This window comes from Phyllobates terribilis, unplaced genomic scaffold (genome assembly GCF_046119375.1).
Source record: "Phyllobates terribilis strain yellow unplaced genomic scaffold, ASM4611937v1 Scaffold_2__4_contigs__length_985480577, whole genome shotgun sequence".
In the NCBI taxonomy this organism is placed as follows: Eukaryota; Metazoa; Chordata; class Amphibia; order Anura; family Dendrobatidae; genus Phyllobates; species Phyllobates terribilis.
Genome location: NW_027362762.1, coordinates 41,201,070 through 41,217,036, shown reverse-complemented (window position 1 = coordinate 41,217,036; position 15,967 = coordinate 41,201,070). Strand labels below are relative to the sequence as shown.

Genomic DNA, 15,967 nt, shown 5'->3' with positions numbered 1-15,967 from the left:
CCCCATACGGAATACTGGCCCCCATATAAGGCCCCATACGGAATACTGGCCGCCATATAACGCTCCATACGGAATACTGGCCCCCATATAAGGCTCCATACGGATTACTGGCTCCCATATAAGGCCCCATACGGAATACTGGCCCCCATATAAGGCCCCATACGGAATACTGGCCGCCATATAAGGCCCCATACTTAATACTGGCCCCCATATAAGGCCCCATACGGAATACTGGCCCCCATATAAGGCCTCATACGGAATACTTGGCCCCCATATAAGGCTCCATACGGAATACTTGGCCCCCATATAAGGCCCCATATGGAATACTTGGCCCCCATATAAGGCTCCATACGGAATACTTGGCCCCCTTATAAGGCTCCATACGGAATACTGGCCCCCATATAAGGCTCCATACGGAATACTGGCCCCCATATAACGCTTCATACGGAATACTGGCCGCCATATAAGGCCCCATACGGAACACTGGCCCCCATATAAGGCTCCATACGGAATACTGGCCGCCATATAAGGCCCCATACTTAATACTGGCCCCCATATAAGGCCCCATACGGAATACTGGCCCCCATATAAGGCCCCATACGGAATACTGGCCGCCATATAACGCTCCATACGGAATACTGGCCCCCATATAAGGCCCCATACGGAATACTGGCCCCCATATAAGGCCACATACGGAATACTTGGCCCCCATATAAGGCTCCATACGGAATACTTGGCCCCCATATAAGGCCCCATACGGAATACAGGCCCCCATATAAGGCCCCATACGGAATACTGGCCGCCATGTAAGGCCCCATACGGAATACTGGCCCCCATATAAGGCCCCATACGGAATACTTGGCCCCCATATAAGGCCCCATACGGAATACTGGCCCCCATATAAGGCTCCATACGGAATACTGGCCCCCATAAAAGGCTCCATACGGAATACTGGCCCCCATATAAGGCTCCATACGAAATACTGGCCCCCATATAAGGCTCCATGCGGAATACTGACCCCCATATAAGGCTCCATACGGAATACTTGGCCCCCATATAAGGCCCCATACGGAATACTGGCCCCCATATAAGGCCCCATACGGAATACTGGCCCCCATATAACGCTCCATGCAGGATACTGGCCCCCATATAAGGCCCCATACGGAATACTGGCCCCCATATAAGGCTCCATACGGAATACTTACCCCCATATAAGGCTCCATACGGAATACTTGGCCCCCATATAAGGCCCCATACGGAATACTGGCCCCCATATAAGGCCCCATATGGAATACTGGCCCCCATAGAACGATCCATACGGAATACTGGCCCCCATATAAGGCCCCATACGGAATACTGGCCCCCATATAAGGCTCCATACGGAATACTGGCCCCCATATAAGGCCCCATACTGAATACTGGCCCCCATATAAGGCCCCATACGGAATACTTGGCCCCCATATAAGGCTCCATACGGAATACTGGCCCCCATATAAGGCCCCATACGGAATACTGGTCCCCATATAACACTCCATACGGAATACTGGCCCCCATATAAGGCCCCATACGGAATACTGGCCCCCATATAAGGCCCCATACGGAATACTGGCCCCCATATAACGTTCCACACAGGATACTGGTCCCCTTATAAAGCTCCATACAGGATACTGGCCCCCATATAACGCTCCATACAGTATACTGGTCTCCTTATAAAGATCCATGCAGGATACTGGCCCCCATATAACGCTCCATACAGTATACTGGTCCCCTTATAAAGCTCCATACATGATACTGGCCCCCATATAACGCTCCATACAGGATACTGGCCCCCATATAACGCTCCATACAGGATTCTGGCCCCCATATAATGCTGCATGCAGGCTGTTACCCCCCACATAATTCCCCATACAGGCTGACCCCCCCCTTATAATGCTCCATGCAGGCTGTTACCACCCACATAATGCCCCATACAGGCTGCCCCCCCCTTTATAATGCTCCATGCAGGCTGTTCCCCCCACATAATGCACTATGCAGGCTGCCCCCCCCTTATAATGCCCCATGCAGGTTTTCACCCCTCCTCTTTATAATGCCCCATGCAGGATGTACCCCCCCTCTTTATAAGGCCCCATGTAGGATGTCACCCCCCCTCTTTATAATGCCCCATGCAGGATGTCACCCCCTCTCTTTATAATGCCCCATGCAGGATGTCACCCCCTTCTCTTTATAATGCCCAATGGAGGATGTCACCCCCTCTCTCTTTATAATGCCCCATGCAGGATGTCACCCCCTCTCTTTATAATGCCCCATGCAGGATGTCACCCCCTCTATTTATAATGCCCCATGCAGGACGTACCCCACCTCTTTATAAGGCCTCATGCAGGATGTCACACCCTCTCTCTATAATGCCCCATGCAGGATGTGACCCCCTCTCTCTATAATGCCCCATGCATGCAGGATGTCATCTCCCCTCTCTTTATAATGCCCCATGCAGGATGTCACCCCCCTCTCTTTGTAATGCCCCATGCAGGATGTCACCCCCCCTCTCTTTATAATGCCCCATGCAGGATGTACCCCCCCTCTTTATAAGGCCCCATGCATGCTGTCACCCCCTCTCTCTATAATGCCCCATGCAGGATGTCACCCCCTCTCTCTATAATGCCCCATGCAGGATGTCACCCCCCTCTCTTTATAATGCCCCATGCAGGATGTCACCCCCCCTCTTTATAATGCCCCATGCAGGATGTCACCCCCTCTCTTTATAATGCCCCATGCAGGATGTCACCCCCTCTCTTTATAATGCCCCATGCAGGATGTCACCCCCTCTCTTTATAATGACCCATGTAGGATGTCACCCCCTCTCTTTATAATGCCCCATGCAGGATGTCACCCCCCTCTTTATAATGCCCCATGCAGGATGTCACCCCCTCTCTTTATAATGCCCCATGCAGGATGTCACCCCCTCTCTTTATAATGCCCCATGCAGGATGTCACCCCCTCTCTCTATAATGCCCCATGCAAGATGTCACCCCCCCTCTCTTTATAATGCCCCATGCAGGATGTCACCCGCCCTCTCTTTATAATGCCCCATGCAGGATGTCACACCCCCCTCTCTTTATAATGCCCCATGCAGGATGTCACCCCCCTCTTTATAAGTCCCCATGCAGGCTGTCACCCCCTCTCTCTATAATGCCCCATGCAGGATGTCACCCCCTCTCTCTATAATGCCCCATGCAGGATGTCACCTCCCCTCTCTTTATAATGCCCCATGCAGGATGTCACCCCCCCTCTCTTTATAATGCCCCATGCAAGATGTCACCCCCCATATTATGGCCCACGCAGGATGTCACCCCCTCTCTTTATAATGCCCCATGCAGGATGTCACCCCCCCCTCTCTTTATAATGCCCCATGCAGGATGTCACCCTCCCTCTTTATAATGCCCCATGCAGGATGTCACCCCCTCTATTTATAATGCCCCATGCAGGATGTACACCACCTCTTTATAAGGCCTTATGCAGGATGTCACCCCCTCTCTCTATAATGCCCCATGCAGGATGTCACCCCCTCTCTCTATAATGCCCCATGCAGGATGTCACCCCCTCTCTCTATAATGCCCCATGCAGGATGTCACCCCCCCTCTCTTTATAATTCCCCATGCAGGATGTCACCCCCCTCTCTTTATAATGCCCCATGCAGGATGTCACCCCCCCTCTCTTTATAATGCCCCATGCAGGATGTACCCCCCCTCTTTATAAGGCCCCATGCAGGCTGTCACTCCCTCTCTCTATAATGCCCCATGCAGGCTGTCACCCCCTCTCTCTATAATGCCCCATGCAGAATGTCACCCCCCCCTCTCTTTATAATGCCCCATGCAGGATGTCACCCCCCTCTTTATAATGCCCCATGCAGGATGTCACCCCCTCTCTTTATAATGCCCCAGGCAGGATGTCACCCCCCCTCTTTATAATGCCCCATGCAGGATGTCACCCCCTCTCTTTATAATGCCCCATGCAGGATGTCACCCCCTCTCTTTATAATGCCCCATGCAGGATGTCACCCCCCCTCTTTATAATGCCCCATGCAGGATGTCACCCCCTCTCTTTATAATGCCCCATGCAGGATGTCACCCCCCCTCTTTATAATGCCCCATGCAGGATGTCACCCCCTCTCTTTATAATGCCCCATGCAGGATGTCACCCCCTCTCTTTATAATGCCCCATGCAGGATGTCACCCCCCTCTCTTTATAATGCCCCATGCAGGATGTCACTCCCCCTCTCTTTATAATGCCCCATGCAGGATGTCACACCCCCCTCTCTTTATAATGCCCCATGCAGGATGTCACCCCCCCTCTTTATAAGGACCCATGCAGGCTGTCACCCCCTCTCTCTATAATGCCCCATGAAGGATGTCACCCCCTCTCTCTATAATGCCCCATGCAGGATGTCACACCCCCTCTCTTTATAATGCCCCATGCAGGATGTCACCCCCCCCTCTCTTTATAATGCCCCATGCAGGATGTCACCCCCCCTCTCTTTATAATGCCCCATGCAGGATGTCACCTCCCCTCTCTTTATAATGCCCCATGCAGGATGTCACCTCCCCTCTCTTTATAATGCCCCATGCAGGATGTCACCCCCCATATTATGCCTCCATACATTAAAAAAAAAAAAATCAAATACTCACCTCCCTCCTCCTCACCTCCTGCCGCTGCTCGGGTCTGGACTCCAGCGTTGCCGGCGTCGTCCCGCTCTGCGCTGCCTGTGATGGCTCAGGGGAGCGCGAGGTGGAAAGACGTCACCGCACTCTCTGACCTGAGACGTCACAGGGGGGCACGGGGAGAGGTAAGTATCCGGCTGCCGGGGCCCTGAGCAAGCGGCGGAAAAGGGCGGGCACTGACACCGCTCTCCTCCGCCCATAGCCCAGCGGGGTGCGTGACTGCCAGTGGGCCCCCCTGCTTGCTCAGGGCCCCGGCACTTGCCCGGGTGCGCCGGGTGCTGACGCCGGCCCTGTCACAGATCCGCAAAGATGCAGAGTGTATGCAATGTACCACAAATAAGGGAGTGCAGCTCTGGAGGATAATACAGGATCAGTTATGTATGTACACAGTGACTGCACCAGCAGAATAGTGAGTGCAGCTCTGGAGTATAATACAGAATGTAACTCAGTATCAGTTATGTAATGTATGTACACAGTGACTGCACCAGCAGAATAGTGAGTGCAGCTCTGGAGTATAATACAGGAGGTAACTCAGGATCAGTACAGGATCAGTATTGTAATGTATGTACACAGTGACTGCACCAGCAGAATAGTGAGTGCAGCTCTGGGGTATAATACAGGATGTAACTCAGGATCAGTAATGTAACGTATGTATACAGTGACTACACCAGCAGAATAGTGAGTGCAGCTCTGGAGTATAATACAGGATGTAACTCAGGATCAGTACAGGATCAGTATTGTAATGTATGTACACAGTGACTGCACCAGCAGAATAGTGAGTTCAGCTCTGGAGTATAATACAGGAGGTAACTCAGGATCAGTAATGTAATGTATGTATACAGTGACTGCACCAGCAGAATAGTGAGTGCAGCTCTGGGGTATAATACAGGATGTAACTCAGGATCATTAATGTAATGTATGTATACAGTGACTGCACCAGCAGAATAGTGAGTGCAGCTCTGGAGTATAATACAGGAGGTAACTCAGGATCAGTAATGTAATGTATGTATACAGTGACTGCACCAGCAGAATAGTGAGTGCAGCTCTGGGGTATAATACAGGATGTAACTCAGGATCATTAATGTAATGTATGTATACAGTGACTGCACTAGCAGAATAGTGAGTGCAGCTCTGGAGTATAATACAGGAGGTAATTCAGGATCAGTAATGTAATGTATGTATACAGTGACTGCACCAGCAGAATAGTGAGTGCAGCTCTGGGGTATAATACAGGATGTAACTCAGGATCATTAATGTAATGTATGTATACAGTGACTGCACCAGCAGAGTAGTGAGTGCAGCTCTGGAGTATAATACAGGAGGTAACTCACGATCAGTACAGGATCAGTAATGTAATGTATGTACACAGTGACTCCACCAGCAGAATAGTGAGTGCAGCTCTGGAGTATAATACAGGATGTAACTCAGGATCAGTAATGTAATGTATGTACACAGTGACTGCACCAGCAGAATAGTGAGCGCAGCTCTGCAGTATAATACAGGATGTAACTCAGGATCAGTAATGTAATGTATGTACACAGTGACTCCACCAGCAGAATAGTGAGTGCAGATCTGGAGTATAATACAGAATGTAACTCAGGATCAGTAATGTAATGTATGTACACAGTGACTGCACCAGCAGAATAGTGAGCGCAGCTCTGCAGTATAATACAGGATGTAACTCAGGATCAGTAATGTAATGTATGTACAGTACCCAGTGACTGCACCAGCAGAATAGTGAGTGCTGCTCTGGAGTATAATACAGGATGTAACTCAGGATCAGTAATGTAATGTATGTACCCAGTGACTGCACCAGCAGAATAGTGAGTGCAGCTCTGGAGTATAATACAGGATGTAACTCAGGATCAGTAATGTAATGTATGTACCCAGTGACTGCACCAGCAGAATAGTGAGTGCAGCTCTGGAGTATAATACAGGAGGTAACTCAGGATCAGTAATGTAATGTATGTACACAGTGTCTGCACCAGCAGAATAGTGAGCGCAGCTCTGCAGTATAATACAGGATGTAACTCAGGATCAGTAATGTAATGTATGTACAGTACCCAGTGACTGCACCAGCAGAATAGTGAGTGCTGCTCTGGAGTATAATACAGGATGTAACTCAGGATCAGTAATGTAATGTATGTACCCAGTGACTGCACCAGCAGAATAGTGAGTGCAGCTCTGGAGTATAATACAGGATGTAACTCAGGATCAGTAATGTAATGTATGTACCCAGTGACTGCACCAGCAGAATAGTGAGTGCAGCTCTGGAGTATAATACAGGAGGTAACTCAGGATCAGTAATGTAATGTATGTACACAGTGTCTGCACCAGCAGAATAGTGAGCGCAGCTCTGCAGTATAATACAGGATGTAACTCAGGATCAGTAATGTAATGTATGTACAGTACCCAGTGACTGCACCAGCAGAATAGTGAGTGCTGCTCTGGAGTATAATACAGGATGTAACTCAGGATCAGTAATGTAATGTATGTACCCAGTGACTGCACCAGCAGAATAGTGAGTGCTGCTCTGGAGTATAATACAGGATGTAGCTCAGGATCAGTAATGTAATGTATGTACACAGTGACTGCACCAGCAGAATAGTGAGTGCAGCTCTGGAGTATAATACAGGATGTAACTCAGGATCAGTAATGTAATGTATGTACACAGTGACTGCACCAGCAGAATAGTGGGTGCAGCTCTGGAGTACAATACAGGAGGTAAGTCAGGATTAGTACAGGATGATTACAGCTCAGGAGGTCACTGTTGTGTTTACATGTAATTCGGGGGCAGGATGTATGGTGTTTCTGGACATTGTAGGACAGGCCGGAGATGTTTAGAGATTGTACTCACCCATGGAGCAGCAAGTTCCTTGATCTTCTCCGCCTCATAGTCGGTGATGAAGTCGTGGTAGAGAGCGATGTAGGGAGCGCGGCTCAGCAGCTCTTTCTTCAGGGGCTGCAGTGTGAGGATCGGGCGGCTGTTAGTGTCGTATGTGCACACGAGCGCAGGATCCTCATGATGAAAAGGCTGCGAGGGAAGCACAGCGGGCGATGAGTGATGGGTGATGAGTGACGGGCGATGAGTGACGGGTGATGAGTAACGGGCGACAGGTGATGGGGCAACCTCCGATGTCACGTTGTTCCTGACGTTTATCTGATTATCAGTGATAGTTTTTCTGCCACTCTTTAATCTATTACATTTTGTTCATATATTTTTTAGGGTTTTTCTAACCCTCTTGAAGAGCAAACAACAGACAGAAGGCCGCCATAACGGTATAGAACAAAATGAATAGCATATAGTGAAAAAAGGACATCACACTTATGTATATGGCGGTATTACAGTCTCTATAGCTCCTGTCCAGGATGATGACATCACACTTATGTATATGGCGGTATTACAGTCTATAGCTCCTGTACAGGATGATGACATCACACTTATGTATATGGCGGTATTACAGTCTATAGATCCTCTACAGGATGATGACATCACACTTATGTATATGGCGGTATTACAGTCTCTATAGCTCCTGTACATGATGATGACATTACATTCATGTATATGGCGGTATTACAGTCTATAGCTCCTGTACAGGATGATGACATCACACTTATGTATATGGCGGTATTACAGTCTATAGCTCCTGTACAGGATGATGACATCACACTTATGTATATGGCGGTATTACAGTCTATCGCTCCTGTACAGGATAATGACATCACACTTATGTATATGGCGGTATTACAGTCTATAGATCCTGTGCAGGATGATGACATCACACTTATGTATATGATTGTATTACAGTCTCTATAGCTCCTGTCCAGGATGATGACATCACACTTATGTATATGGCGGTATTACAGTCTCTATAGCTCCTGTACATGATGATGACATTACATTCATGTATATGGCGGTATTACAGTCTATAGCTCCTGTACAGGATGATGACATCACACTTATGTATATGGCGGTATTACAGTCTATCGCTCCTGTACAGGATAATGACATCACACTTATGTATATGGCGGTATTACAGTCTATAGATCCTGTGCAGGATGATGACATCACACTTATGTATATGATTGTATTACAGTCTCTATAGCTCCTGTCCAGGATGATGACATCACACTTATGTATATGGCGGTATTACAGTCTCTATAGCTCCTGTACATGATGATGACATTACATTCATGTATATGGCGGTATTACAGTCTATAGCTCCTGTACAGGATGATGACATCACACTTATGTATATGGCGGTATTACAGTCTATAGCTCCTGTACAGGATGATGACATCACACTTATGTATATGGCGGTATTACAGTCTATCGCTCCTGTACAGGATAATGACATCACACTTATGTATATGGCGGTATTACAGTCTATAGATCCTGTGCAGGATGATGACATCACACTTATGTATATGGCGGTATTACAGTCTCTATAGCTCCTGTCCAGGATGATGACATCACACTTATGTATATGGCGGTATTACAGTCTATAGCTCCTGTACAGGATGATAACATCACATTTATGTATATGGCGGTATTACAGTCTATAGCTCCTGTACAGGATGATGACATCACACTTATGTATATGGCGGTATTACAGTCTCTAGAGGTCCTGCACAGGATGATGACATCACACGTATGTATATGGCGGTATTACAGTCTATAGCTCCTGTACAGGATGATGACATCACACTTATGTATATGGCGGTATTACAGTCTCTATAGCTCCTGTACAGGATGATGACATTACACTTATGTATATGGCGGTATTACAGTCTATAGCTCCTGTACAGGATGATGACATTACACTTATGTATATGGCGGTATTACAGTCTATAGATCCTCTACAGGATGATGACATCACACTTATGTATATGGCGGTATTACAGTCTATCGCTCCTGTACAGGATAATGACATCACACTTATGTATATGGCGGTATTACAGTCTATAGATCCTGTGCAGGATGATGACATCACACTTATGTATATAGCGGTATTACAGTCTATAGATCCTGTGCAGGATGATGACATCACACTTATATATATGGCGGTATTACAGTCTATAGATCCTCTACAGGATGATGACATCACATTTATGTATATGGCAGTATTACAGTCTCTATAGCTCCTGTACAGGATGATGACATCACACTTATGTATATGGCGGTATTACAGTCTATAGCTCCTGTACAGGATGATGACATCACATTTATGTATATGGCGGTATTACAGTCTCTATAGCTCCTGTACAGGATGATGACATCACACTTATGTATATGGCGGTATTACAGTCTATAGCTCCTGTACAGGATGATGACATCACATTTATGTATATGGCGGTATTACAGTCTATCGCTCCTGTACAGGATGATGACATCACACTTATGTATATGGCGGTATTACAGTCTATAGCTCCTGTACAGGATGATGACATCACACTTATGTATATGGCGGTATTACAGTCTATAGCTCCTGTCAAGGATGATGACATCACATTTATGTATATGGCGGTATTACAGTCTATAGATCCTGTGCAGGATGATGACATCACACTTATGTATATGGCGGTATTACAGTCTATAGCTCCTGTACAGGATGATGACATCACACTTATGTATATGGCGGTATTATAGTCTATAGATCCTGTGCAGGATGATGACATCACACTTATGTATATGGCGGTATTACAATCTCTATAGCTCCTGTACAGGATGATGACATCACACTTATGTATATGGCGGTATTACAGTCTATAGATCCTCTACAGGATGATAACATCACACTTATGTATATGGCGGTATTACAGTCTATAGCTCCTGTACAGGATGATGACATCACACTTATGTATATGGCGGTATTACAGTCTATAGCTCCTGTACAGGATGATGACATCACACTTATGTATATGGCGGTATTACAGTCTATAGCTCCTGTACAGGATGATGACATCACACTTATGTATATGGCGGTATTACAGTCTATAGCTCCTGTACAGGATGATGACATCACACTTATGTATATGGCGGTATTACAGTCTATAGCTCCTGTACAGGATGATGACATCACACTTATGTATATGGCGGTATTACAGTCTATAGATCCTCTACAGGATGATGACATCACACTTATGTATATGGCGGTATTACAGTCTATAGCTCCTGTACAGGATGATGACATCACACTTATGTATATGGCGGTATTACAGTCTATAGCTCCTGTACAGGATGATGACATCACACTTATGTATATGGCGGTATTACAGTCTATAGATCCTCTACAGGATGATGACATCACACTTATGTATATGGCGGTATTACAGTCTATAGCTCCTGTACAGGATGATGACATCACACTTTTGTATATGGCTGTATTACAGTCTATCGCTCCTGTACAGGATGATGACATCACACTTATGTATATGGCGGTATTACAGTCTATAACTCCTGTACAGGATGATGACATCACACTCATGTATATGGCGGTATTACAGTCTACAGCTCCTGTACAGGATGATGACATCACACTTATGTATATGGCGGTATTACAGTCTATAGCTCCTGTACTGGATGATGACATCACACTTTTGTATATGGCTGTATTACAGTCTATCGCTCCTGTACAGGATGATGACATCACACTCATGTATATGGCGGTATTACAGTCTATAGCTCCTGTACAGGATGATGACATCACACTTATGTATATGGTGGTATTACAGTCTATAACTCCTGTACAGGATGATGACATCACACTCATGTATATGGCGGTATTACAGTCTATCGCTCCTGTACAGGATAATGACATCACACTTATGTATATGGCGGTATTACAGTCTATCGCTCTTGTGCAGGATGATGACATCACACTTATGTATATGGCGGTATTACAGTCTATAGATCCTGTGCAGGATGATGACATCACACTTATGTATATGGCGGTATTACAGTCTCTATAGCTCCTGCACAGGATGATGACATCACACTCATGTATATGGCGGTATTACAGTCTATAGCTCCTGCACAGGATGATGACATCACACTTATGTATATGGCGGTATTACAGTCTATAGCTCCTGCACAGGATGATGACATCACACTCATGTATATGGCGGTATTACAGTCTCTATAGCTCCTGTACAGGATGATGACATCACACTTATGTATATGGCGGTATTACAGTCTCTAGAGGTCCTGCACAGGATGATGACATCACACTTATGTATATGGCGGTATTACAGTCTATAGCTCCTGTACAGGATGATGACATCACACTTATGTATATGGCGGTATTACAGTCTATCGCTCTTGTGCAGGATGATGACATCACACTTATGTATATGGCGGTATTACAGTCTATTGCTCTTGTGCAGGATGATGACATCACACTCATGTATATGGCGGTATTACAGTCTATAGATCCTGTGCAGGATGATGACATCACACTTATGTATATGGCGGTATTACAGTCTATCGCTCTTGTCCAGGATGATGACATCACACTTACGTATATGGCGGTATTACAGTCTCTATAGCTCCTGTGCAGGATGATGACATCACACTTATGTATATGGCGGTATTACAGTCTCTATAGCTCCTGCACAGGATGATGACATCACACTTATGTATATGGCGGTATTACAGTCTATAGCTCCTGTACAGGATGATGACATCACACTTATGTATATGGCGGTATTACAGTCTCTATAGCTCCTGTACAGGATGATGACATTACACTTATGTATATGGCGGTATTACAGTCTATAGCTCCTGTACAGGATGATGACATTACACTTATGTATATGGCGGTATTACAGTCTATAGATCCTGTGCAGGATGATGACATCACATTTATGTATATGGCGGTATTACAGTCTCTATAGCTCCTGTACAGGATGATGACATCACACTTATTTATATGGCGTTATTACTGTCTATAGCTCCTGTGCAGGATGATGACATCACACTTATGTATATGGCGGTATTACAGTCTATAGCTCCTGTACAGGATGATGACATCACACTTATGTATATGGCGGTATTACAGTCTATCGCTCCTGTGCAGGATGATGACATCACACTTATGTATATGGCGGTATTACAGTCTCTATAGCTCCTGCACAGGATGATGACATCACACTCATGTATATGGCGGTATTACAGTCTCTATAGCTCCTGTACATGATGATGACATCACACTCATGTATATGGCGGTATTACAGTCTCTATAGCTCCTGTACAGGATGATGACATTACACTTATGTATATGGCGGTATTACAGTCTATAGCTCCTGTGCAGGATGATGACATCATACTTATGTATATGGCGGTATTACAGTCTATAGCTCCTGTGCAGGATGATGACATCACACTTATGTATATGGCGGTATTACAGACTACATGTGGCATCGCTGACAGGTCCCCGTTCCTGGGGAATCTGACGCCATGACACCAGCCTCATCCTTATGCCTTTATCTACAGGTCTGTACCTGAGTCCCCAGTGTCTGGCAGAGCCCCTCATACAGGTCTCGTGTCCTCAGATGGGTGACGTTCGGCCTCAGGAGATTTGGCTCCTCCACGATTTCTCTGGCCGGAGTCTCATCTAAGATCTTCTCGTACTTGGCGACATTCAGAGCCATCCTCATGTTATAGGGATCTGAAAGAGAAGTAGAAAGACTGACGACGTCATGAATAGGTTGCAGTACCCCATATCACCAGGTGTGGTGTTGTTTCTGTAATTAATCAGCCCTGGATGTAGAATATAGATAGCCTGTGTGAACTGAACCTACAATTTTTCCCCAGCATGTTATATGTTGGGGGTGTAATCACCATTGTGAAGAGAGTGGTTTTGTGTGAATGGCATAGAGATCGGGTGGGAAGTCATTCACCCTACCTCCCCTCAGGATGTGGCTGAGCAAGGTTAAATGCTCAGTCACTATTTTTTTTTCTCGGGTGTGAGCTGGAGAGGGAAGTCTCCAGGCTGTGTGTGGAAGCTAGAAAGCTCCACAAAGGGACTTTGCCTGAACGGCTTGTGATACCGAGAGTGGGCAGAACCCACTTACTTATGGACTGTGCTATACTTTATGTTTTTGTTTTGCCGTTACGCCGGGAAGGCCGTGTTTATTTTGCTGAATCTGCCGCTACAATAAACCTGCAGAGGTAACCGTGTCCTGAGTCTACTCCTGGAAGCAGCCGAGTGAGTCGGCATACCACAATAGTTATAATTCCTATTGTATCTGTATGGAGTCCTGATGACTTCATTGAATAGCATCCATCCTACTTGCTGACAGTTTCCATGCAGATACGGGGTTTTCTGGTTCTGTATTTGATATTTGCTGCCTACAGATGACGGTGATGTGGATCAATACAGGGCAGACAGTGCAGAGATGTGGATGCGTCACATACCGTACAGCAGACACTCCCTGGAGAGATATAACGCCCGCGACACGTTCCCCGCCTGCAAGAAGAGCAGATTGCCAATCACCGGACACTGACACATCGCGGCCGAGGGTCCGACCCTCCGTTATCCCCTGTATGAAGATGTGCACACCTGCCATGTAGGAAATCCACAGGCAAGGATTAACATTCTGTTACCGCTTCTTACCATCGCCGCTCTTCACCAAACCTGGAACTGGGGTCTCGGTCCCATCCCCGGTAATGGAGAATCCAATACCTGCTCATAATACTGCCATCTAATGCCGAATAATAATCCAACACAATACTGCCATCCAATGCTGAATAATAATCCCACATAATACTGCCATCCAATGCCGATTAATAATCCCACTCAATACTGCCATATAATGCTGAATAATAATCCCACATAATACTGCCATCCAATGCCATCCCACTCAATACTGCCATATAATGCTGAATAATAATCCCACACAATACTGCCATCCAATGCCGAATAATAATCCCACAAAATACTGCCATCCAATGCCGGATAATAATCCCACACAATACTGCCATCCAATGCAGAATAATAATCTTACATAATACTGCCATCCAATGCTGAATTATAATCCCACACAATACTGCCATCCAATGCTGAATAATAATGTTACATAATACTGCCATCCAATGCTGAATAATAATCCCCCACACTACTGCCATCCAATGCTGAATAATAATCTTACATAATACTGCCATCCAATGCTGAATAATAATCCCACACAATACTGCCATCCAATGCTGAATAATAATCTTACATAATACTGCCATCCAATGCTGAATTATAATCCCACACAATGCTGCCATCCAATGCTGAATAATAATCTTACATAATACTGCCATCCAATGCTGAATAATAATCCTACACAATACTGCCATCCAATGCCGGATAATAATCCCACACAATACTGCCATCCAATGCTGAATAATAATCTTACATAATACTGCCATCCAATGCTGAATAATAATCCCCCACACTACTGCCATCCAATGCTGAATAATAATCTTACATAATACTGCCATCCAATGCTGAATAATAATCCCCCACACTACTGCCATCCAATGCTGAATAATAATCCCCCACACTACTGCCATCCAATGCTGAATAATAATCTTACATAATACTGCCATCCAAAGCTGAATAATAATTTTACATAATACTGCCATCCAATGCTGAATAATAATCCTACACAATACTGCCATCCAATGCTGGATAATAATCCCACACAATACAGCCATCCAATGCTGAATAATAATCCCACACAATACTGCCATCCAATGCCGAATGATCCCACAAAATACAGCCATCCAATGCCGAATAATAATCTCACACAATACTGCCATCCAATGCTGAATAATAATCCTACACAATACTGCCATCCAATGCTGAATAATAATCCCACACAATACTGCCATCCAATGCTGGATAATAATCCCACACAATACTGCCATCCAATGCTGAATAATAATCCTACACAATACTGCCATCCAATGCCGGATAATAATCCCACACAATACTGTCATCCAATGCTGGATAATAATCCCACACAATACTGCCATCCAATGCTGAATAATAATCCTACACAATACTGCCATGCAATGCTGGATAATAATCCCACACAATACTGCCATCCAATGCTGAATAATAATCCCACACAATACTGCCATCCAATGCTGAATAATAACCCCACACAATACTGCCATCCAATGCTAAATAATAATCCCACATAATACTGCCATCCAATGCTGAATAATAATCCCACACAATACTGACATCCAATGCTAA

General features: G+C 45.5%; 1 protein-coding gene across 2 annotated transcripts in view; it reads right to left on the bottom strand.

The window, feature by feature from the left end:
• P4HA3 (prolyl 4-hydroxylase subunit alpha 3) overlaps positions 1-15,967 on the bottom strand; it is a 140,876-nt gene that overhangs the window by 15,894 nt on the left and 109,015 nt on the right. Inside the window, exons 5-7 of one of the 2 annotated variants that reach the window (XM_073661245.1) lie at positions 14,134-14,185; positions 13,218-13,384; positions 7,573-7,749 (exon numbers count right to left, since the gene is read on the bottom strand). In XM_073661245.1, coding sequence (XP_073517346.1) covers positions 7,573-7,749; positions 13,218-13,384; positions 14,134-14,185 — 396 coding nt within the window. The remainder of the gene's footprint in view (positions 1-7,572; positions 7,750-13,217; positions 13,385-14,133; positions 14,186-15,967) is intronic. The other variant, XM_073661246.1, reaches the window with a different exon arrangement.